This window comes from Vulpes vulpes, chromosome 15, assembly GCF_048418805.1.
Source record: "Vulpes vulpes isolate BD-2025 chromosome 15, VulVul3, whole genome shotgun sequence".
NCBI lineage: Eukaryota > Metazoa > Chordata > Mammalia > Carnivora > Canidae > Vulpes > Vulpes vulpes.
Window position 1 is genome coordinate 50974939 of NC_132794.1, and position 26425 is coordinate 51001363.

The 26425-nt window shown below is 34.7% G+C and overlaps 1 protein-coding gene across 12 annotated transcripts in view; it reads left to right on the forward strand.

Moving 5' to 3' along the window:
* CTDSPL2 (CTD small phosphatase like 2) overlaps positions 1 to 26425 on the forward strand; it is an 88426-nt gene that overhangs the window by 52931 nt on the left and 9070 nt on the right. For all 12 annotated transcript variants that reach the window (XM_025998627.2, XM_025998628.2, XM_025998630.2 and 9 more), the window contains 6 exons: positions 5566 to 5781; positions 10079 to 10157; positions 10793 to 10904; positions 13080 to 13166; positions 24576 to 24638; positions 24743 to 24822. In XM_025998627.2, the coding sequence (XP_025854412.1) occupies positions 5566 to 5781; positions 10079 to 10157; positions 10793 to 10904; positions 13080 to 13166; positions 24576 to 24638; positions 24743 to 24822 (637 nt within the window). The remainder of the gene's footprint in view (positions 1 to 5565; positions 5782 to 10078; positions 10158 to 10792; positions 10905 to 13079; positions 13167 to 24575; positions 24639 to 24742; positions 24823 to 26425) is intronic.

Sequence of the window (26425 nt, forward strand, 5' to 3'; positions counted from 1 at the left end):
GCAGCTTATGTTTGTTTTCAGCCTCATTAAAAAACACACAACTCCTGGGACGCCTGGGTGGCTCAGCGGTTGGGCACCTGCCTTTGGCTCAGGTCGTGATCCCCGGATCCAGGATCGAGTCCCACGTCAGGCTCCCTGTGAGGAGCCTGCTTCTCCCTCTGCCTATGTCTCTGCCTCTCCTCTCAATCTGTGTCTCTCATAAATAAATCTTTAAAAAAACAAACAAACAAACAAAAAAACACAGCTCCTGAAGAAAAAAAATACACAGTTCCTAAAAGAGCTTTTTTTTTTTTTTTTTTTTTAAAGATTTTAAAAAATACATGTCTCTCATGTATTTATTCATTAGAGACAGAGAGGCAGAGACACAGGCAGAGGGAGAAGCAGGCTCCATGCAGGGAGCCTGACTTGGGACTCGATCCCGGGTCTCCAGGATCAGGCCCTGGGCTGAAGGCAGCGCTAAACTGCTGAGCCACCCGGGCTGCCCAAGACCTTTTTTTTTTTAAGTGACAAATAAATTTAGGTCATATTTAATTCTCTTGAAGTGCATGAACTCCACTTTCACTATCTGAAAAGTTATATGATAAACTGGGCCAGAGGGAAAGTAATGTCTTTTATGTTGGAATAACTTCTGTAATCTTTAGTGTGTACAGGAGAGAATCCAGAAACACTTTAATATTCTAGATCAATAAAGTAGAATTTTAAGTGAGCTGAAACGAAGTCATTTTTTTTTAAATTTTATATATTTATTCCTGAGAGACAGAGAGAGACAGACAGACAGGCAGACAGGCAGGCAGACAGGCAGACAGACAGGCAGGCAGAGGGAGAAGCAGGCTTCATGCAGGGAGCCTGATGTGGGACTCGATCCCTGGTCTCCAGGATCATGCCCTGGGCCAAAGGCAGGCACTAAACCGCTGAGCCACCCAGAGATCCCCTAGGTCATTTTTTAAAAAATATATCTTATATTATTTGCTTGATTTTTTTCCCCCCTTAGGGATTTTTTTTTTTAAAGACTTTATTTATTCATGAGAGACACAGAGACAGAGACAGAGGCAGAGGGAGATGCAGGCTCCCTGCGAAGAGCCTGATGCAGCACTTGATCCCAGGACTCCAGGATTACGCCCTGAGCTGAAGGCAGATGCTCAACCACTGAGCCACTCAGGTGCCCCTCCCAACATAATTTGTTTAAGATTTTATTTATTTAAGATAGAGCATGCATGCTAGAAGAAGGAGAGAAAGGGAGAGCATCCCAAGTAGACTCTGTGCTGAGTGTGGAGCCCAACTTGGGCTCATGACCAGGGCCGAAACCAAGAGTTGGACACCCAACCAACTGAGCTACCCAGATGTCCCTCCCAACATAATTTTTTTAAAGATTTAACTAGTGTCCTATCTTTTTTGATGATTAATTCTTAAATTCATAAACGATAATGTAGTCTCTAGATTATGTGAGAGCAAGAGATCATGCCTTTATTTTTACATCTACCTAGTTGTTTGATATAGTATGGGGCACATGGAAAATAGTCATTAAATGCTTATCGGCTGATTATTTAAATTCTCGTATGAATTATGGTCCTGGATAATACAATTTTTAAAAGGCAGAATGGTGCACTATAAAATTTAGATGCTCTGGGGGCTTAAAATAATGCATATTGGCACATGAAAGGACTTGTGAAGTCCTATAGTAGAAATAAAACAAAAACTGTATTTAACTTTAGCTTTCTATTTCCTAGACATATTTGCCTCCAAGAATCCTTTTCTATGGAATATCTGTTAATATATTGTAAAACTAGGGCCTTTTATTTTTTTTTATTTTTTTAATAATAAATTTATTTTTTATTGGTGTTCACTTTGCCAACATACAGAATAACACCCAGTGCTCATCCCCTCAAGTGCCCCCCTCAGTGCCCGTCACCCATTCACCCCCACCCCCCACCCTCCTCCCCTTCCACCACCCCTAGTTCGTTACCCAGAGTTAGGAGTCTCTATGTTCTGTCTAAACTAGGGCCTTTTAGAACATCTTTCAGAATAGGTGGTATAGTGGAAAAAGAATAAGCATTGGAATTAGAGAAACTTGTTTTAAAATTCCAGCTCAGCCACTCTTAAAACATGATATCTTGGTCCATTTCTTTAAATTGAGCATCTTAACCTATGAGAGAGGATAATTATACTTGAGTATGGGTCAGAGGCAATTTGAAGATTTCAGTTTATTCAAATCAATATTTGCCATATCCCAACCATTGTACTAGTCTCTGGAGAGTCAAGGATGATTAACACATGGTCCTTGCCCTCAAGGAGCTTGCTTTTTTACAGTAGGGAGAGAGGGGCACCTGGGTGGCTAAGTGGTTAAGCATCTGCCTTTGGCTCAAAAGAAATCTGGGTTTAAGCAGTAGACTGTTAACTGTATTATCAGCTTATAGGTATTGAAACCAGTGGAGTAAATGGTCTATATGGTCAACAAACTAAGATCTTGGGGGAATAGATATTTGGGCAGAAGTAGTTGATGTTTGATAGTTACAACTTTTTCTTTGAAGGAGGAGATGGTGCCATGTGCTGAGATTCCTGGTGGCAGGGATTGAAGAGAACAGTGAAATGTTTGCTTTTGGGTATAATTAAAAGAAATCCCAGTAAGCCTGTAAGTTACATTGATTCAAGAGAGATTTCTGTGATGGTTGACAGTGAAAAGACAAGGGAGCAAGGATCCTGAAACTACTGGTTTGAGAGTGATTTGTGATATACCATGAAGTCTAACTAGTTGAGAAGGTTGGGGAAGGAGCTGTTGAAGGATTGTTTAGAATGAAAGAGATTGGGTTTTATCAAACATGAAATGACATGTAATAGGAATATGAGATCGATAATTAAAAGATTAGGAAGTTATGGTAGGGGATTGATATATTTGAACTTTTGTCTTCAGAGATGAAACTTTTCTTAGTGTGAATATCCAGGTTATGGTCATTGTAGTTACTTAAGAGAGCAGTTATGAATGAAGATAGAGCTAGAGAAGGCAAGACTTTTGAGGATTAGTCTTAGGATGAGTCATTGACATTACTATAATAACTAGGAGGTGTTTAATAGACTGCTGGTGAGGTGTTCAATTCTTCTAATTGAGAGAGGATGCTGGCAGCAGTTAGTAGATGGCAGCAGTGGGATAAGTGAAGAATTATATAGCTAGATGACATCAGTCTCAGGAACAGGTATTTTTTTGCATATTCAGTGGAAAAACCAATGATCTGGTAGCAGAAATGGAGATAAATGAATTCTGATTCAGTTAGTATGTTGAGTATGGAAGAATAAAGAGCTTTGCAGGAAAGATGTCAGGAAAAGAGGTTTTTTTGGAAGGGAGTTACATTTAAAGCTATGATGGAGAAAGAACATTCTGTGAGAAAGTTGAGAGTATAGGAGGTTGATTTTGTTGTTGAAAATGACATTTGGGGGCAGCCCAGGTGGCTCAGCAGTTTAGTGCCACCTTCAGCCCAGGGCATGATCCTGGAGTCTCGCGTCAAGTTCCCTGCATGGAGCCTGCTTCTCCCTCTGCGTGCATCTCTGCCTCTCACTGTGTCTCTCATGAATAAATAAATCAAATTAAAAAGAAACAAAAAGACATTTGGATAATTCCATAAAGAAAGAAAAGAGTTGGGTTTATCTAGTAGTGGAAGAATAGGGCAACAGGTTCATCTAGGTGGTAGCTGAGTATGATTAGGAAACTAACTTCAATCTTTGTTACTAAGATGGAATATTGTTGGGAAATTGTTGTGTCTCTGAATAAAAATATTCTGATGGTTAGGGGAACATTTAGCTCATTCTTGCATAACTACCTCTGATTTTAAAATTACAACTGCCTACAGTGGCTAGGATGCTTAGTACGGAAGGATAAGGATCTGTTTAATGGAAATGATAATGGAAAAAAATACATATAAAATGCCTAGCTCATAGTAGGCACTTAATAAATGATATTTGCTATATTGAAAATAAGTTCTATGGTCAACAATACTGTATTGTATACTTCAAAGTTGCAAAGAGACTAGATCTTAGATTTTCTCACCACAAAAATATGATAATGATGTGGCAGGATAGAGGTGTTAGCTAATGCTAGGTTAGTAGTCTTAATGCAGTATATATATATAAATGTATTAAATCAACACGTGAATAAGCGTGAAACTTAAACAGTTATATGTGTTATATCTCCATAATTTTTTTTTAATTTTTAAAATTTATTCATGAAAAACAATAAATAAATAAATAAATAAAATTTATTCATGAGGGACAGAGAGGCAGAGATATAGGCAGAGGAGAAGCAGGCTCCCTGTGGGGACCCTGATGTGGGTTTCAATCCCAGGACCCTGGGATCATGACCTGAGTTCAAGGCAGACGCTCAACCACTGAGCCATCCCTCAATAAAAAAATTTTTAAAGTTCTGGGGATCCCTGGGTGGCTCAGCGGTTTGGCACCTGCCTTTGGCAATCCTGGATTCCCGGGATCAAGTCCTGTGTCAACTCCTGGCATGGGGCCTGCTTCTCCTTCTGCCTTTGTTTCTGCCTCTCTCTCTCTCCCCCCCATGTCTATCATGAATAAATAAATAAAATCTTAAAAAAAATTTTTTAAAGTTCTAAGTTATAAAAGCTCTAAATAGGTGTTCCTAAACTATTCGAACACTCTTAAAATTTTGTTCATCAATATCACTTTACCTTATAATAGTCTTTATTCCTGATTATTTGAGATGTATAGAAAAAAAACACTAAACAGTAGTATCCTCAGCTCTATTTCTGTTGCATTTGGTTTTTCCAAATTTTTTAGTTTATTTTCATTTTTAAAAAATATTTTTTTATTCATGAGAGACACAGAGAAAGAGAGAGAAAGGCAGAGACACAGGCAGAGGGAGAAGCAGGCTCCATGCAGGGAGCCTGATGTGGGACTTGATCTCTGGACTCCAGGATCATGCCCTGAGCCAAAGGCAGATGCTCAACCTCTGAGCCACCCAGGTGTCCCTTTTTTTTTTTTTTTTTCTGTTTTTTGAGTTTATTTTTCAGTATTTCACTTTTATTAAAATATATCTGACATACATTTATGTAAATTTAAGGTAAACAAGTTGGGCAGCCCCGGTGGCTCAGCGGTTTAGCGCTACCATCAGCCCAGGGCATGATCCTGGACACCTGGGATTGAGTCCCACATTGGGCTCCCTGCATGGCTCCTGCTTCTCCCTCTGCCTGTGTCTCTGCCTCTCTCTGTGTCCCTCATGAATAAATAAATAAAATCTTAAAATATATATATAAGGTTAACAAGTTAATTTGATACATTTCTATATTATAATATGATTGCCGTGTAACAATAGTTAGCACCTCTATCACATTACATAATTATCCTTTTTAGTGGTTAGAACAATTAAGCTCTAGTCTCTTAGCAAGTTTGTTGATTATAATACAATATTGTTTATATTCACTCTACAGTGTATTAGGTCTGTAGGGCTTATGTTTGTCTGCTATAAGTCTGTACCCTTAAAAATATCTATCCTATTCCCTACCCCCTTTTGAGTTTTTATATGATGGTTGTCAATACCCTGGATCTTGATTATAGGAACATCAGGATCCGATTCCCCAGGACAGGCTGTGGAAGCTGAAGAAATAGTAAAACAACTTGATATGGAACAGGTGGATGAGATCACTACCAGTACTACTACGTCAACTAATGGAGCGGCTTACTCAAATCAAGCAGTTCAAGTGAGGCCATCGATAAATAATGGTTTAGAAGAAGCAGAAGAAACAGTTAATCGTGATATCCCACCTCTTACGGGTGAACAAAATTCCTTTTCTTAATGCATATTCATGAACAATTTATAAAAATGCAATCTTATTTTTTTCTTTAATCAATCAAATGCATAAGTTTTTCTTTCTTGAACATAAAACAATTAGAATTGGAAATAAAACTTTCTCCCCCAAAATCTGCTCATTTTGAATTTGAATTTTTTAAAAGATTGTTTTGACTGAGCACTAGTCATTTTACAGTTTATTTGTACTAATCTAATTACTTAGAGAAATAAATAAGTGAATTTATTTATTTATTTATTTTTAAGGATTTTATTTATTCATGAGAGACGAGAGAGGGAGAGAGGCAGAAACAAAGGGAGAAGTAGGCTCCCTACTTCTGATATGGGACTGATATGGGACTCGATCCTGGGACTTCAGGACCATGTCCTGGGCCGAAGGCAGGCCCTAAACTGCTGAGCCCGTACTTAGAGAAATTTAATACAAATAGCAAAACATGCTCATGTTTTTTTTTTTTTTAACACAATTATAGATGCATCAGTCTCAGACCTTTCAGTCTGAAGTCCGCACCTAAAGGCAGCCTTCAAATTTATTGGATATATAAATGACATCTCCCCAAAAGAAGCTGCTTTTCCTAGATCTTTCCCTGCATCCAAACTTTGCAGCCTAATTCTGGATCCTTATAAATGCCTAACATAATTGTTGAGTCCCTGAGCCAGTTGTCATGGAAATGTAGAACATATGAGATCAGAATTTATTACCTCTGAGGGTTGTGGTATATAGACATATAAAGCTAAAAGATAAAACTGTGCCATGATGCTTAAAAGCAGAAATAAAATTGAGAATGGTCATCTTTTCCCAGAGGGACAAGATCTTAGCTTTAATCTTAGATTTGTTTTTTGGTTTTTTTATTTCTTAAAATGCCAGATACTTGAGAGACCGTAGTACATATGTATTGGTTCAGAAATGTAGTTTTGTGTAAGGAAGTAGAATAATGTCCTTCCTTTGAATATAAAGGGGAACCATGAAAAAATATAATTAAAATGGCAGAAATCATTTGAGGAAAAAATGCATACAATTATGAAACTTCTATATAGTGTAACCCAGTAACACTAATATGAAGAGAAAAGCACATAACAGGAAAGATTTATTTTAAATTGGTCACATAAAAGATTTTTCTATAATGTTAAACAAAATATCTATAATGTTAATATCTATGTTAAATTATAATGTTATATTTTTTTAAGAATAATACTGAATCTAGCAAATCAACATGGATTATATACACAGTTAATTATTGGGTGGATAAGACTTGCAAAAGAACTTACTCTTCATCTGTCATTTTATGCTCATTACTTTGCCAGTATAGACTAAGTATAAACTAAGTCCAGAGCTTTGGGCTTCCTGTTTGATATTTGTTCTGTTTTTTTAACAATCTTGAGGTCTTTTATTTTCTTTACATTTATCATGCCATGAATTAATAGGTAATGGATTCCAGCAGTTCAGGCTCCTTTCTATTGGTTCTCACAAAGTGTGCTGCTGTATGATCCCATGTAATTTTTTTTTTTTTTCTGATAACTGAAGATCCTTTGGGATTTCTATAACCTTAGTGGTTTCTAGAGGGAAAAAGTAATACTTACTCCAGTTGTCTCATTCATTTATTCCCCTAACATTTGTTGAACACCTATTTTCTGATATGGGTGTTATTTATAAAGATGAATAAGATAAATGCTCCTTGATCCTAAAGAGTATATAATCTAATTGACAAGCCAAGTATACAAAAAATTACTGTACAGTGTGGTAAGTGCTTTTACAAATAAACGTGCAAAATGTTCAGGTGGCACACTTACTCTGGATCATGACAGGATAGAAGTAAAATTTTTGCTGATCTTAGAAGATGAGTATGAGTGACAAAGGTTTTTACTTATCCTTAACTTCAAGAAACTAGCCAAAGAGAATAAGAAGGAAGGAAGCTGGCTCTGCCATTCTCTTAGCTTTGTGGCTTTAGACAACTTAAGCTCTCTGAGGTAGTTTTCCAAGCTTTAAAAGAAATAATTCATGGTTTTGAAAGAAAAAAAGTTTAGCATGAAGGCACTCAAATATTGCTTCCTTTCCCCCTTTCTCTGAGGTTAATAGGAATTTGAAACAGAAGTGGTTAGAAGATATATTTTTCCATTACTTCTTGTGCTAATGAACTGTTACTGGCATAAAGTTGTTACAGATGGACAAAAATTATGCTTTACATCTGTTGTCATTCACTGAACATACACACTGTGTTATAAGGTAATATATACACAAAGAATTAATACATGATGGGGGCACCTGGGTGGCTTAGTCGGTTAAGTGTCCAGCTCTTGGTTTTGGCTCAGGTCATGATCTCAGAGTCATGAAATAGAGCCCCATGTCAGGCTCCTTGTTTAGTGTAGAGTCTGCTTGAGATTCTCTCCCCTTTTCCTCTCCCTCCCTGTCTGCCCTTCTCTTGACCTGTGCGTGCACTTAGTCTCTCTCTCTCCCTCTCAAATAAATAAAATCATTTAAAAATTAATAACAAATTTTTATTAATAATAACAAAACTTGTTTTTGTCCTGACTTACCCAATACGCCATTTCTGGAGATAGATTTTTTTTTTTTAAGATTTTATTTAGGGCAGCCTGGGTGGCTCAGCAGTTTAGCGCCATCTTCAGCCCAGGGCCTGATCTGGGGACCCGGGATCAAGTCCCACGTCGGGCTCCCTGCATGGAGCTTGCTTCTCCCTCTGCCTGTGTCTCTGCGCCACCCCCCCCTCTGTTTCCAGGATCACGCCCTGAGCCAAAGGCAGATGCTCAACCACTGAGCCACCCAGGCGTCCCCTGTAGATAGATTATAACACTTTGTATTGAGTTCTACTATCTTAGTCCTTTTGGGCTGCACTAACAAATTACCATAGACTAGGTGGCATATACGCCACAGGAACGTATTTGTCACAGTTTAGGAGGCTGGGAAATCCAAGATCAAAGCACAAGCAGATCCAGTGCTTGGTGAGGGCCTGCTTTCTGATTCATAACAACTGTCTTCTCATGCATCCTTACATGGTAGAACCTATATGAGTTCTGGAGTCTCAGGGTACTAATCCCATTCATGAGGGCTCCAACCTTCTAAGTCTCCACCTCCAATTACCATTTTGTGGGGACACAAACATTCAGTTTCTAGTATCGATCTTAAATTATTATCTCTGCGACATTACCTCTAACTTACAATCTTTTGTCCTCTACTTGAATTTAAGTTACAATTATTATCTTAGAAAATTCTCAGTATAATTTTTTTTTTAAGTTTTTCATTTAAGTAATCTTTGCACCCATTGTGGGGTTTGAACTCATGACCCTGAGATCCAGAGTTGCATGCTCTTTCTACTGAGCCAGCCAGGCTTGCCTCCCGGCATAATTTCTAATGCTCTGTCAGTTGACAAAATTTTAGCTTAAATGTAGAATGAACCATGTGTCATGGAATATAGAATTGCTTCATGATTATTTTTAGGCTGCTTGTTAATTAGAAGTAAAATAAAGCGTCTTCTAAGGCAATGGTTTCTATACAGACAGCATTTTTTTAAATTTTTAAAAGATTTTAAACAACCTTAAGATTCCTGGAAAAATGTACATACAGCATTTTTTCATAAGTCTTCAAGGGGGTTTCATGAACCTCTTAAAGAATGTTTATAAATCTCAGGTTAAAAACTACCTTTGGTTCTAAGGTCAGCACAAATATATATTGACCTCTTGTGTATGTACAAGGTACTTTGCAAAGTGTTACTGCCTATAAGAGCCCATGAAATTTTTATGGCTTTACATGTAGCACTCTCTAATTAGAAATTGAAATTTTGTGGGATGCCTGGGTGGCTCAGTGGTTGAGCATCTGCCTTCGGCTCAGAGAGTGATCCCAGAGTCCCAGGATTGAGTCCCGCATCAGGCTCCCCATGGGGAGCCTGCTTCTCCCTCTGCCTGTGTTTCTGCCTTGCTCTGTGTCTCTCATGAATAAATAAATCTTTAAAAAAATTAAAATTTTGTGGAGTGTATTTTTCTGGTAATAAGTAGTAAATTTTCTCTTTGCTGTGCGGGATTTTAATTCTGCCAGCTGTGATCTAGCTTGCCATTTTATCAGTAATGGCAATTTCTTCCTTTGGATCTGGAGTTAGAACTATATGTTAATAAATTTGCTTTGCAATACTGTTTATAAGTTATTTCTGTCATATTTTGATCTAAAATACCCAGAGAAAATCTTACATAAAAACAGTAAAAATATATGCTTCATAGTGAGTAAAAGTAACATTTTGTTTTCATTCTATTAAATAGCACCAGTAACTCCAGATAGTGGTTATTCATCAGCTCATGCAGAGGCCACCTATGAAGAAGACTGGGAAGTATTTGACCCGTGAGTTTGTTTTGTTTTCCTTTCCCTCTTGGAGCAGAATGAAAGACATGTGTGGCCACCAAATACATTTGGATGTCAGTTAACCAAGGGAAAGATCAGATTGTTGACTATATTTGCTTTTATGGTTGTTACTCCTGGATAGTATATTTTAAAGCCTGTTTTTCAATATTTGATGAGTTTTGTAGCATAATCTCCATCTTTCTCTCACATCATGCACCCACAAATTTTCTGGTCTTGATAGCAAGAATTATATCCTTTGAGGTTGTCAGTTGTATCAATGTTAGAGATTAAGAAAGTCTCTGCAATCCATTGTTATTATATGTCATTCAATACACCTTTTAAATTCCCTAATAATGTTCTAAAAATAAAGCAGCACAAGCTATAAATATCTTAAAAAGGAACGTGTGTGGAGGGGTGGCTGAATGGTATATTGCAAAGAACATAAACGTAGGTATTAATACTTTAACTGGGTTACTGAAATACTAATATATTTTCAGTTTTATTACATTTCATAGGCTTGGTTTACTAGGTAAAAAGTGTATTATTAAAGATTTAAACATGAGCTGAATTTGGTAACATGTTTTATATTTATAAAATGTAGAAATGTAGAGATTTTCTTAAAATTTGATTTATAGGTATTACTTCATCAAACATGTTCCACCGCTGACAGAAGAACAACTAAATAGGAAACCTGCTCTTCCATTAAAAACAAGAAGCACACCAGAATTCTCCCTAGTTTTAGACCTGGTAAGTATATTATGTGTACAGGTAGAGAAAATAGTTAAATTTCTTTTTTAAAACACTAGCCCAAAATGCCTAAAAGGATAAAAGTGAATTTGAATAGTCTTTACACATTTACTAAACATATCTTAGATGTTCTGAAATGTTTTTATTGGAAGCATAGTCTAATGCCAAGATCCTCAGTTTGGTTGGTATCAGGTACTCTTTTGAAAATAAATTAGGTCATCATTGTATTTAAATTAGCTCTTTTCCCCATATTTCTGAAACCCTTGTGACTTTAAAAAAAAAATTCCTAATAAATTTCCCGGTAAGTTCTATTTCATTTCATTTATAGATTTCACCTTTTTAGAGAGGGGGAGGGCAGTCAGGGTTATGTGTCCCCTGAAGGACCAAATATCATCTGGGTCCCAATGAATTAACCTTATATAAGATTATAATCCTTTTCCTATTTTTATTTTTGTGTAGTATCTAATACTAATAACTTACTAATAGACTCCCAAAAATATGATCTCTTAATGCTAATAAAACCTTTAATGTGCTCTCAGTGTGTTAAAAAATATATGTTTTAGGGTACCAGAAGAGTTTTGAGAACTGAACACCTACCTAGCACATAATATTTGAAAGCATTTTATTATTTAGCCTTTGTTACTGGTATTCTATAATTGGAAATGTGCTTTATTTCTCCTAAAATTTTTTTCTTGAGGAAAAGCTTATTTTAAATCTTAATTAGCATGTATAGTTCTTTTGGAGAGTTAAGCACTTTTAGCCTTTGTCTAGCCAAAGAGATGTAAGAGAAATCAACAGAGTTCCTAACTATTAGGTATTGATTAGAATAAGTAGAGAAAAATTTTGAAACTGATTATGAGTAATTTAGATTTGATGTGCAAGTTAGTGGAGAAACTGGAAAGAGATTTTGCTAGATTTTTGTGTTAGGAGTTAATGTGATCATGATAGCAGGCTTGACCACGTAATTTTTAATTCAATGTGAAGGTAAATAGAAAAGGAAAGGTAGGATTTGGGTGAGCATAAATGAGTCATTTTATAGAAGTAAATGAAGAATGATAAAAATTTAGATAGTCTGTTGATGAAGAAGTAGTAGAATTAGTTGTGTTTCAGTTGAAGGAAAGAGACTACCTTTTTTTAAGATACTAAGACAATACCTTGAAATGTGTAGACTGATATGCTATTAAAAGAAAATGAGGCATATCTAGAGTATTTTTTGCTCTTTGCCTCCCCAGAGTTAACTTTAGGTTAAAAGAAACACTCCAGCTAATAAGATGTGGAATCACAAGGTATGAACATTTGTGTTTCATTTTAATTCATTTTAAATGCATTGAAAAATTTTGGGGGTAGTCATTAGAAACTTTTTAAAAAAGCATTTTGTCACTTAACACAAATAGAACTGTTTTTTAATCATTTATTTAAGCAATATATTTACACATATCTTAGATTGAGTGATCCTCACCTTTTTATCATTTTAATGAGAAAACAGGGTTTGATAATCAAAAATGACAAGTCTTCATTGACTGCTAATTTATTAGCTAAATAATATTTATGTCTGAAACATATTCCACAGATACTAAGGCATTCATTTTATAAAATAAAAATCTTTGTTAAAGGTTAAAGGATAAGGAGCTATGTGAATAGAATATATGTATTTTTAAAAATAATTAGATTCTAAACTTCCATTTGCTAATTCTTAAAAGGAGTATATATCTATTTCACTTAACAGAAGTTGGCAACTGCAGAACTCAGAACACTGGTTCTCAAACTTGAGCTTACATTGGAATCACCTAAAAGGCTTATTAAAAAAATATGGATTGCTGAACTCCTCTCTTACTCATCGTCTTCTGAGTTTTTGAATTACCACAAGTGGAGCTGGAGAATTTGCGTTTCTAACTAGCTAGAACTTTGTATTTCTAACTAGTTATTTATCTGCATTTCTAACCCAGGTGATGCTGATACTACTTGCTGGTCCAGGGGACCATACCTGAGAACCAGTGGCTTTGAAAGTTCTATCCCAGATTGCTATGCCACACACAGGAATGTATGATAAATATAAAATTCCACATATGAATGAGTGCTTCCATAAATGTTTTTGGTGGTCATGGGTACATAAAATTATCATATGAAATTTCTTTTAACATTTTGGTTCATTCAGTATGTGCTTTTTATTTTAAGGATGAAACACTAGTACACTGTAGTCTAAATGAGCTAGAAGATGCAGCACTTACTTTTCCAGTCCTTTTCCAAGATGTCATTTATCAGGTAATTAAAAAAATTTTTAACTTGATTTTTGGCCTGTTAGATAATGTTCTGAACCAAGAAATCTTTCATAATTTTGTGTGTGTAAAGTTTAATGTGTTTTTTCCTAATTGATTTCATCAATATATCAATGATTTATTAACACAAAGTAGCATCATGCAAAATAATTACATAAAACATTAATGTTCCCAAAAATGTCAAGTTTTTAATCCAGTGATCTCTGCTAGTTTCATAATCTGTTTGCCAGCAGGTGGAGGCAGGAGCACTGACATCATAGATCCCCAAGAAGAACTTGCCAGGTTAACACCTGGTGTTTTGTTTTTTTGTGTTTTTTTTTTCCTCCCAAAATCCAATTAGTATAAAGAAAACTCATTCCTTGTTGGTCATTTTTATATCCTTTTGTAGTAATATGGTCTGTAGATGGCAGTTTATGCATCTACTTTATATGAATCATAGAATTCCAGGATACTCTTCCAGTTATTGCTTTAAAAATCTGGGTAAAAGCATTTCTCCCTCATCTGTGTTGATGGACAGGTAACCATGCGAAATGCAAATATCATTTACATTTCACTGTGAATTATTTGTGTTGGCTGTAGTTTTTCTTCACATCTGATATTTTCCTGTCATAAAATTTGAATTAATTAATTCATATGAATACGCTTTGAAAATTGCAAAGTGCCTTTCTGTGATGGTGGTTGTTACTTAATCAGCTTTACCTTCATACATACCAGTTGCTGAAGGATTGAGAAAGGGTCAAAAAGTTTGTTCTTTGTCAAGAGAAAGCGAACCTAAGGATTAAATAAAGCCACAGAACAATTACTTTGTGAATGGTGAACAGGTGTTCATGGTTGTTTGTGCGCTTAATAGGCAGTTAGAATGTGGGTATAGTTTTCTTGGCACATGATAGTTACTATCTTTTCAGAATCATAACATTTCAGAGTTAAATAGAAGTTTGTGGTTCAGGATCTGCTTTACCTACTTTACTTTCTAATGAGTCATAAGAGGATTTACTTTAGCAATTATTGTCAGTTCTGGTTTAACATAGATAGGCATTATAGGCATGCTATTATGTGAGTACTATATTCATTTCCCTTCTATGAAAGCTGATTTTAGTTCTGGTTTTTGATTAGAGAATGAGCAAAACACACATAAAAATAAAGGATTTTAAGATTTTAACATTTCTTTTTTAACTGGATGTTATTTGATTTAAGGTAATCATTTTTTCTTAAGAAGACTTTTTTTGCTAAATAGGTTGTTCTTATTTAGTTCACATCAAGGACAGGAGTCTTGTGGCAAATATAAATAATATAGCAATGTCTTAGTTCTCTTTAGCTTGATAACCTTGTTTTTTGTTGAAAAAATGCATTCAGGCTTTGAATTTGGAAAGGAAAGTTGTTATTTGAAAAATACTAAATTATTTTTGGATGACTTCTTAAGTTTTCAGATTTGAAATTTATTTCTTGGAAATAGTTTTGGTTTGTTTATGTCATTTTTGATAGTGAAATAAGAAACTTGGAAAGTAGATGAGTTTGATTGTTCCCTTTCGTGAGCATTTCTTTTTATTGTGACTATAAAATTGAATTTTTTTCTTACTGCTTCCACCATTTCTGCCTTAATTCTCTTCTTTTTTTAAATAAAGTTCTTATTATTTTTATGTGGATCTGGATAGTTGTCTTATTTTGAATAAAAGTCGTCTGGCGGTGCATACGACTAATACTTATAAAAACCATATATGTACTGCGTCTACTTCTGTGGAATTCAAAGAACTCTTTTTCTTATATATTCTGAGTTATATTTTCTGAAACTAAAAAATAAATGATCTAGCCTAAATTAGGAGCAGTGTGAGCAGGAAGTTTTAATCTTATAAGTTAAGAGATGATTGCATTTTAATATTGCGATTTATTAGTTTACTACATCATGTACAGAGTTTAGTCTCCCTCCAGTAAATTTTTGAGGATGTCCATAGTTAATATTGGGTATATTCCCTTGGATTTCTGGTTTTGGCATAGCCGTTCTGTCTGCTTTTTTAAAAATAACTTTGAAGAAATCTTGGGTTAGGGATCCCCTAGTTTTCAGACCAGCAAGCTCCCTTTAAACAGGGAATGATGTCTTTTAAACTTTCAGTGGTGTTGTCTCCATCTACTGGCAAAGAAGAAATATACACAAGGGTCTGAGATGATCTAAGAGATTTTGGAGAAACCACATTATTAGGTAAGATGTAACTTACATATTTAACCACTGCAATATAATGTGGCCCACTTAAAGGTAGAAACCTGTAAAATACTGTATATACTCTTAAAAAATAATTTATTTATTTATTTAGGTAAAATTCACAACATAAACCATTTTTAAGTGAACAGTTCCATAGCACTTATCTATATACTCTTGAATATGTCAGTTGCATAGCATTTATGTATATACTCTTAAAAATAAACTGATAATGTTAAGGTAGGATCAAATTCTTCATCTGAATCAAAACCAAATAAAGTGTCCTCTTGGGACTTATTTTACTTTTGGTTTCTTTTTGTGGTAAGTTTGTTATGGTTGAACTATATCTAATTTTAATTCTACTTGTTATTTTTCTTTCTTTCAAAACAATTTAAAGTGTAAATTGTTTTACATATGTTTCAGAAATTCTCTATATCAGGGGTTGGCAAACTTTTTCCTGAAAAGGGCCAGTTTTTAGTATTTTAGGTTCTGCAGTCTATGTTCCCAATACTTTTTCTGACATTGTAGCGTGAAAGTAGTCATAGACAATATGTACATAATCAAATAAGCATCGCTGTGTCCCAGTAAAACTTTACGTACAAAACTACGTGAGGGTTTATATTTGGCCCATAAGCCATAGTTTGCTGACCCTTGGTCTAATAGTTATGAGAGTATATACAGTAAATTTACATATTCAAATTCTAAGTGGAAGTAAGTAATCAAATATTCATCAAAATTCTTATTAATATATAGAGAAATTTAAAACTAGATCCACTATAATCTGATTGTGGGCTTTCTTAGTTATTTTAGATGAAAGTTGAAGGGAAATTTAAGGGGACCACTACTCATATTTAAAGATTGCCTGACTTCATGGTATATACTCTCCTTTTGATTGATAAGTAGGACTCAGCTTACTTAATGCAGGTCTCAGAATTATTGAGCAGGTCAATTATTCAAGCCTCAATTTAGTACATTGAGTGTATTTGAATTCCATTTCTCTGGGGGATAAAAAATCCTAAAAGATCCAACTCAAATTAAAATTTGATACATGTTACTACTGACACATATGGATAGATTGTAGTTTGTGAAGATGGAGAGAAAAAGTCATTCAAAAGAACTGAGTTTTTAAAGTGAGGGTGTGGGACTCACAAAGGCAAAAGTATATGGATTTTTGTTTGAATGGGTCTTTTTTTTCCCTTTAAATTGGTTGTTTTTCCATAAATTATTTTATAGCTAGTTATTGGGAAAACATATTTATTCATAGAGTGGTGCAAATGCATTTGATATCTGGAAAAACAAGTGCATGATCAGTACCAATGCACATACATAATCTTTATACTTAGCTTATTTGACACATTGTCAGGAAATCCATCTCATGGTGTTACTTAGTTAAGAGGTCTCCACTGTATTTAGTTTCTGTTCCTGCAGATCCACCAATTCAAGACTCTAGGTCATCTCACTCCCTCTTCCATCCAGAAGATGACTTCTATCCACAAGCAGGACTGAATCAAAAGACAGATTTTTCACTTAGCTCTTGAGCTGAACCACCTCCTCAATGACCTTCCTCTATCTCCATCAAGAACTGGAGCTCAGTTTTTTGAAGATGTAATAGAGCTACTCAGCCCAAACGTGGCTAATTGAAGACAAAAAGAAGATGCCTCATATGTTTCACCACAGTGCAGCCAAACGTAACTGTGCTGTCCAACTCCTCATTCTGTAAAGTATGACAGGGGCATCTGATTTTTGACTCTGTTCACCAATAAGACTTTAGCCAGTCAGTGGCTTTCTGAAGATCAGTAAAATCATCAAACTTTGGGTCAGCTGTCCAGAAATCAGATTGTGGTAAGCACTCAAGGAGAGATAGGATCTTTAGGGAGCTACTTGCTAAAGGATGTTTTGTTTTATTAGTAGAGGTTGCTTTTATGGGGAAAATTGGGGGGAGAGGTGGGTGGGAAACCCCATGTTTAGCAAAGTTCCATCTCTTCCCCATTACTATAGTTTGTTTGTTTTCTGGGAACCTTACAGCCTAGGATAATTTTCACAAGCATCTCATATTTTGTACTATAGAACAAGAGGCATAGAGGGTCAGTGGTTTCTTTCTTCTCTCTAGTCTTTCTTGGAAAAGTGAGGATTATTTTTGCTTCATGAAGAAAAAAGCAATCATATAATTGAAGAGTTTTATAATAAATATCTAAGTTTCTCTTCTTTCAGTCTCTGACTTAGATACTAACCAAGAGGCATTTTGTTTTGACCTTCATAAAGCATAATTTTTGTTGTATAAAAGTATAAAGTAATGTGTATAATTGTGCCTTAAATAAAACATTTGGAGTCATGGACACTTAGTATTTGATGATTAATATTTTAGCTGGTAGGGAACAATATTTTGATAATTGTAGGTTAATATAAAAGTAATTTTAAAGGAACTTTCCGGGCAGCCCCGGTGGCGCAGCGGTTTAGCGCCGCCTGCAGCCCGGGGCGCGATCCTGGAGACCTGGGATCGAGTCCCACGTCGGGCTTCTGCATGAAGCCTGCTTCTCCTTCCTCCTGTGTCTCTGCCTCTCTCTCTCGCTGTCTATCATAAATAAAAAAATCTTAAAAAAAAAAAAAATAAAATAAAGGAACTTTCCTAGCCTTATTAGTAAGTTTAGTTAGACATTGATACTAATTTTTTCATTGTAATTATTCATTATTATTAAGATTAAAAAAGAGCTGAAACCTATAGTTACCTACTTCTCAAAGGCGATAAAATGTATTTCATGAGGAATTCTTTGTATTTTTTGTAAATGGATCTTAAAATTAGAGGCAGTTCATTTTTTAAATGCATGGAAAATTCTTGTTCAGCTAAAAATGTTCTGCAAATTTAGGAGAGGTGACAGATGATTACTAAGCATATTAAATTGTTTAGTCAATTTAGAATTTTTTAAAACAGCATATTTTTGTTTTACTAAAGTGACTTTTTTTGCTTTTAAAATGACTGAATTTTAAAAAATAAAATGGCTGAATTTTATTTAAATATATTTTATGTATACACACAAATACATATGCATATATTTAAATAATATATATATAAACCATATATATATATATAATGGCCAATTTTTACTTGAAAATTATGCTTCATTGCCAACTTATCTATATGAATACCATAAGCTTCACTTTATCCCATGTAGACTCTAAAGGAAAATTCCTTTTCAAATTTATTTCTATTTAGTTTAATGCTTTGCAGAATCTTTTAGTTTGGTGATTTTTGGTTTTACTTTTTTTTTTCTTTTGATGTTTTAGTATTTACCTACTCATTTCCAGATTGATCTGCCTACAAATACTATCCCTAGCAGCCATCTACTTCTTGTTAGAACTGTGTTAAAGCAAAAGATGACTATAATGTCAGCCAGTGGGTTATAAAGTTGAGGTCCGCAGGTCCTACCTGAGCATCTCTCTTTCTCTGAAGAGTGTTTAGGTTCTATCTCTGTGCTCTAGTATTGATGCTAAGAAAATGATAACTAAGTTAAATAGTTAAGCTATCAACTGATGCAATTCGTGATTTAAAAGTATAGACTGCAGCTATACAGTTTTCTCTTTGAGTTGAGGTAGCCAGTTCTGCCCCATAGATCATACTCATTCCAACTATTCTCCTTATGACTAATTACTTGTAAATAATAAGGTGGATGGTAATAATAGGTGTTGACAATCTCAGTGAGGTGGGCACTATTCTAGATGCTTTATATATATTAACTTACTTAATCCTCACAACAACCCCATGAGGTAGGTACTATTATTTTACTCATTTTATAAATGAGGAGACTGAGGTGTACAGAAGGGTTAACAAATTGGCAGAGTCACTTGTACACCTATGGCATCTACTAATGGTAAGATTTTTCAATTATTTGTAGCATCTCATTCTTCACATTCCCCAGTTTTGTTGTTTTTTTCTACTGCTTTTAAGTCTTACTGCTAATTCAGTAAATGACATTTACCAGTCATCATCTTATTTAAAGATGCCATATTCTTTAAGTAGGGAAGTCCCATTAAATTGACTTTTTTTTTTTTTTTTTTAAACCCATATCAATCAGTATGGGGCACCTGGCTGGCTCAGTTGGTGGAGCATGCCACTCTTGATCTTGGGGTCATGAGTTTGAGTCCCATGTTCGGCGTAGAGATTATTTTTTTTTTAATTAAAAATTAAAACCTTTAAAAAATTTTAAAAACCTTTATCAATATAGCAATAAATTCAAAGGTTATAATAGAAAAACTATTAAAAGATATTTCTTTTTGAATATGTTAAGGTTATATTATCTGTGCTTAAAACCATTTAGAAATGTTTTTCCTTAGGGGTACCTTAGGTGGCTTAGTGGATTAAGCATCTGGTTAGGTGTCTGACTCTTGGTTTTGGCTCAGGTCATGATCCCAGGGTCGTGGGATCAAGTCTGATGTCAAACTCCGCACTCAGCAGAGTCAGCTTGAGATTTTCTCTCTCTCTCCCCCCCCCCCCTCTCCACTCCCCGCCCTTCCCCGCCCTTGCACTCTCACTCTCTCAAATAAAATAAATAATATTTTTTTAAAGATATTTTTCCTTAAAAGATTTACATGTAATAAATTTTTTTTCTTACTTCCCCACAAAGTAATGCTGCTTTGGGTGTTTTCTTCTTCCTTTTCTCCCCATCTTCCTCCTCTTCTTCTGTTTTTTCTTTTTTGTGGTCATGCTGTTAAAGTTATCTGTGAAATTAGATAAGATTTGGTAAACTATGGCAGCCCTGGTGGCGCAGGGGTTTAGCGCCGCCTGCAGCCCAGAGCATGATCCTGGCATCCTGGGATTGAGTCCCACGTCAGGCTCCCTGCATGGAGCCTGCTTCTCCCTCTGCCTGTGTCTCTGCCTCTCTCTCTCTCTCTCTCTCTCTCTCTCTCTGCATCCCTATGAGTAAATAAAATCTTTAAAAAAAAAGATTTGGTAAACTAATAGAAATTATTCAGTTTATATAGCTTGACATTACATACTTAGTCATGAATTTGAATTTAGACAGACTATCACAAAATATTTATAATCAATTTTTAACTAGCTTTTTATTTGGTGACTTTACTTATTTAAATCTAGTTTTGTTAACCATTTATGGCCTGGTTGGACTATGTGTATACACCAGTTATAGGATGTCCTTACTGTCTTAATAGCAAAGAAAGTACATGCTATCAGGTATTGTTCATATGAAGGAATGTTGATGTACTGTTAATGTAATGTTTTCCATTATATATATATATATATATATATATATATATATATATATATTCATTATATTTCTATATAAAATTTAAATTTTAGTAAAATCAGTTCACAAGATTAGTTCCATTATCACGATTTTGCAGGTATTATTCTAGTAGGTTTTGTTTTTAAAAGTTTTGTATTTTTAACATATTCATAAATCCCTATCTTTGGGGATGCCTGGGTGGCTCAGCGGTTGAGCGTCTGCCTTCGGTTCAGGGCGTGATCCCGAGTGCTGGGATCAAGTCCCACGTCGCGCTCCCTGCATGGAGCCTGCTTCTCCCTCCACCTATGTCTCTGCCCCCCCCCCTTTCATGAATAAATAAATAAAATCTTTTTTAAAAATCCCTATCTTTTGGTAGTAGTCCTTTTTAAGACATATCTTTGGGTATGGTATATTTATATAATTGTTTCTTTATAGCATTCTGCATTATTTTTAAACTTTTGGCTTTTTTCAGAATGTGTATTGTTTTAGTGGTAGAAGATTAAAACTTTGTAAAGAGTTGTTAGGAGAAGGATGGTTAGTGAAATAAGTAGAGAAAGAATGTGGAAAATAGGAAATAGGCAGCCCAGGACAGGAATCTTTGTGATGAGAAAGTTAAAAGATAAATGTAGTTAAGAGCATCTGTGGAATAGATTTGGAAGCATTTTGGAATGGCATGCCTCTGTGCATTTGTACATTTCTGTATTTCTTTTACCTCACACAATAAGTGATTGTTGTCTCTTTGTATTATATATATCTTACTTACAATTTTCTGTTTCCTACTAGATAGTACTTAGTGTTTGACTTTTATATATTTCTGCTTTAATATATCCATCCAAATGATTTAGACCCTCCTGGCCTTGTGTCTCTTAATTTTTCTTTCTGAGATTTTGCCTTTGCAGCACATAGCAGAACTTCTACCCTTGCCCATTGTTACCTTGTACCTTTCTATATTCTTTTTTTTTTTTTTTCACTAACAACTTTAGTTTCTGTGTATATATTTTAATCCTGTTCAAATGCTGTATCTGTTTTGAGGCTAGAACTTTTATAGCTAACAATTATTCTGTTTTTATGGTAAGGAAACAGTCTAGCAATATACTCCCCCATCTTCACTGCCACCTTTCATCCCCTGTAAACAAGTACATTTTCAAAGTAATGTCAGATTTTAAGATGTATTTTTATATTAAGAATAGTCAAAGTAGTAGAATGTATAGTGAAGTTATACTTTTGATTTAATTTGGAAGTCATGTATAAGAGGTTGGAAATGTCATCTTTGTATAGTGTTCCACTTGCTATGCTTGGATAATACTGTTTATGTAGAAGTATTTCTCTAAAATGGAAGTATGTTAGGGTTCAGAGGAAACAAATCCCAATTAGAGACCTTACTTAGCCTAATTATAATATGGAACAAGTGATAACAGAGATATTGAGAACAAATGAAATAATTTACACAAACACAAAAATAAAGTATTTTGGTTATTTAAATGCATGTAAATGATAAACTTTCTTAGGAACAAACAAAAGGCTATTTAAATGCATGTAAATGATAAGCTTTCTTAGGAACAAACAAAAGGCTCTGATGGTTCATAGTTTATCATCCTTGAGATGAGGTCATTGGAAAAAAGTGTTGACTAAATTGATGGGTTTTTTTTTTTTTTTTTTAATCATCACCAATCTATTTTTGAAAAGACCCGTAGTTAATAAAAAATGTTATTTCCGGGCAGCCCCGGTGGCGCAGTGGTTTAGCGCCGCCTGCAGCCCAGGGCGTGATCCTGGAGACCCTGGATCAAGTCCCATGTCAGGCTCTCTGCTTGGAGCCTGCTTCTCCCTCTGCCTGTGCCTCTGCTACTCTCTCTCTCTTTGCATCTCTATGAATAAATAAATAAAATCTTTAAAAAAAAAATCTGTGTTACTTGAGTTGGCCACAAGGATGGATGAAAAATGTTAAAATTAATTAGAAGAGCAGCTCTAGTTAAATTTCTTGTGCCTCATCCTAAATGATAGTTATTGAATACCAAGGATTTGGTAATTTTTATTTGCTCTAGAGGTAGGAGCATATGGCATTAGTTTGTTTTTGATTAGTCAGGATTAAAATAAAGTGCCTAATAGGATTAAAAACAAGTATATTTTATTATTTTAGCCTAGAGGTAGGGGTATTATTAACCTATAACAATTGTTCAAAATTTGTCTTCTACAAGTGGTTAGTATTTAAGGAAACAAGTGGTTAGTGTTTAAGGAAACTCAGTAATTGACCTTGTATAGTCACGCTGGCTTGCCTCTCTCTGTTTGGTCTATAGTGCTTAACTTTGGATAGTTCTATTTGATTTACTCAACTGTGTTATTTTTTTTTAATCAAGTATTTGCTGTATATTTGGCATTTTCTTATGCCTGAGGACTTTGGAAACTATAAAGATTGGTAGTACATGGTTGCTACTTCCTAGAATCCTTTGCATGATTTCCCTATTTTTCCCTAAAACATTCCCAGAGCAAGATTTTTATCATGAGGGCATTTTTGTGTGGATGTGTGTTGATGACAGCCTGGGTGACTCAACAGTTGAGCATCTGCCTTTGGCTCAGGGCATGATCTGCAGTCCCAGGATTGAGTCCCTCATTGGGCTCCCTATAGGGAGCCTGCTTCTCCCTCTGCCTCTGTCTCTGCCTCTCTCTGTGTTTCTCATGAATAAATAAATAAAATATTTTAAAAAAATTTTTTCATGAAGCGTAGGTTTTGAATTTGTTGTCACTAGTGGGTTTTCTTTTTAAATCTAAATCCAGTGAATGTGGCACATAGGTCTTCTGTAAATATTTGTTGTTCATGGTATTTGAAGTTAATCATCACTTTTGAGTGTAAAGTATAAATATTTCTTTTTTTTTTTTTAATTTTGTCACAAAAAGAATAGTATTTAAAATCTTTTATAGGGCAGCCCTGGTGGCGCAGCGCTTTGGCGCTGCCTGCAGCCTTGGGTGTGATCCTGGAGACTCCGGATCGAGTCCCACATCAGGCTCCCTGCATGGAGCCTGCTTCTCCCTCTCCCTGTGTCTCTGCCTCTCCCTCTCTGTGTGTCTATGAATAAATAAATAAAATCTTTAAAAAAATAAAATAAAAAAATAAAAATAAAATCTTTTATAAATCTGTTTTAACTGTTTGTGGCTTATAATTCTGTGCTTTTTTAATTCTGGAGTGTATTATAAGAGCTACTACATTAAATATAGGCAAAAAGAACACAGAAATAAGAAAATAATATTTATAAGGCAGTTCTTTGGGTACTGTAGTTTTTTCTGATGTTGCCAGTAGGTTTTGATAACCGGTGTGTTTGACTATTGTATTTTTAATATCAAGTAGACCAGTAGTGCTAATTTAGATGCCACGTCTGAATCAGTAAATGTTGAAGAAGATTGAATTCTGAAAAATTCCAGTTATTTAAACCCACCAATCCAGACATCTCTTTCTTGAACATTATTTATCTTAATAATAGAGATTTAAAATAAAAGTATTCAAAAAAATAAAATAAAATAAAAGTATTCTTAGCAGGTGATTGTTGAGAAGAAATTCTGAGTATTAGAGGAAGGTCATTGAGACAGGTCAGCTAGAGGTGGACACACAGCCTGCCTAATTATTGGATGGATGCTACCTGGCTGGAAGATGGAGCTGATTGGTGGATCAAAATCTCAAAGGGAAACCTTCCATTTTTAGTTGAAATGTGTATTAAAATTATACTGTATGCTGCTATTTAAATATAAAAGTGACATCACCAATGATGATTATTACCCTACCAAAAGATTGTTTTAAGTGATTTTTTGTATATGAAATCTGTTTGGTTGAGCGGTACTTAGCGTACTTTTCTATTACTTTAAAATATGAACTTCTTAATTATAATATATCCAAAGTTAGAACACAACATGTCTTATAAATATGTTGTTTCTACTTTATGTGTTTATTTAGTGAAGCCTATCTTTGTTATTTCTTTAGGTTTATGTGAGATTAAGACCATTCTTCAGGGAATTCCTGGAACGAATGTCTCAGATGTATGAGGTAAACATGCTTAAGCTAATTACATAAGTATTTTTATTTTATTCAATATAGTACCCATATTTAGATCATGTATAATGATTACTTCTTTTCCCCTGAATTTGTAGATCATTCTTTTTACTGCTTCTAAGAAGGTGTATGCAGACAAGTTACTGAACATACTAGACCCTAAAAAGCAACTGGTCAGGTAAATTTAATTAAGAAATAGTGGAAATGTCTGTCACACTGATCTATGAAATTACTATGATTCTATTTAATTTTGATGGCCATTTTCAGTTGGCTGCATATATAGAGATTGGTTGTGTTGAATGGTAAAATGAATTTTTTTAAGCCCCCAAACTCTTTAAGAGTGCCTAATGATTTAACTTCAGACAGACGTTCTTTAAAGGATACAAGGATCAAATGTATTTATTCACTCACAATTATATTTGTATCCTCACTTCTTTTGGGACTTGGGGGAGATTGGGGGTATGTGGAATTTTTCACTGTGTGCATGATATTTTCACTTCCTGTCTCTGAAATAATGCATGTTATGTCACCTTTTTTAATGGCATAGAGAAATAAAGGTTAATTTTAACAGAAAGGATAAATTAAACTCTTTTGCTTTTTTCAAGAGCAAATTTGTCCTCCATGGAAAGAAAACATTACATGAATCTAATTGGAAATTGCAGTTGGTTTAGTCACTCAAGTTATCCTGATCTGGACTCAGTTCCTTGTGTGTGTCCTGAGCCAGCAGATGCAGTGTGTTCCTGGTTAGGTGGGAGTGCCTTGGGTAATTTTAAAACAGTTTGAAAATAAGTTCCATTATTTCTGTCAACTGAAGTGAGGTATTAAGACTGCCAGCAGTCTTGCTGCATCCTTTAAGATGCCCGAGTTAATCTTGGATTTTTTTGACCAAAAGCTATGAGAGATGCCAGAAAAGGCTCATAAAAAGAACTTTAATAGCTGGGAATTCATTTTCTTGAATACTTTCTTCCATATTTTTTAGTGGAAAATCCTAGTTTCTACTGTTACAGTAGTACCTTTGTTATTGAGTATTTGCAGTTATGCTGAGACTTTTTCTGATGTCTTGCTTAGCAGATTTTCTTTCTTGTAAATAGAACTTTGATTTTTTTAACCTAAAGGATCAAAATTTGTCCTTGTCACTTTCCATTTTAATCTTCCATATAAATAAGCATCAGACACAAAAATGAAAATGGTGTTCTATTCATGAAAGTATAATACATGCTCATTTTACCTAACTTTTAAAAAGTACACAAATGATTTTGTTTTGATGACTTCATTCATTCTGAAGATTTCTATTTAGCAACTCCAGTGTTCCATGAACAGTGGTGAGCAATACATGCCTTTCTCCTTTAGAGCTTTCATTTTACCAGGGAGCAAGTCATAGTTACGGAATTATGATGTTACAAATTAACACCCCTCTTTTAAACTAGTTTTATAAAATCTACACATTTGGAAGTTTAAATTTGTTTTATGTAGTTGCATTTGAATAATTTAAAACAGGAGAAACTTTTTGAATGATTGAATTCATTAGTGCTAAAGGGAATTATGTTGAAGACAAGGTAGACTCAGAAATTCTATAATCTCTGAATCTCATGAGTCCAAATGCAAATCTGATGACTGGCAAAAGTAGTTTCTTTCTAAAACTGAAATACCTACTACAGATCCTCACTCTCCTGAATAACTGGGAGGAGTTTTAGTGTAATTTAATTGAAGTAATCATTAGTATCCACATACATATTCATTTGTTTCCTGTCTTGGGTGAGTTTGCTGCTATTGGGGAAGAA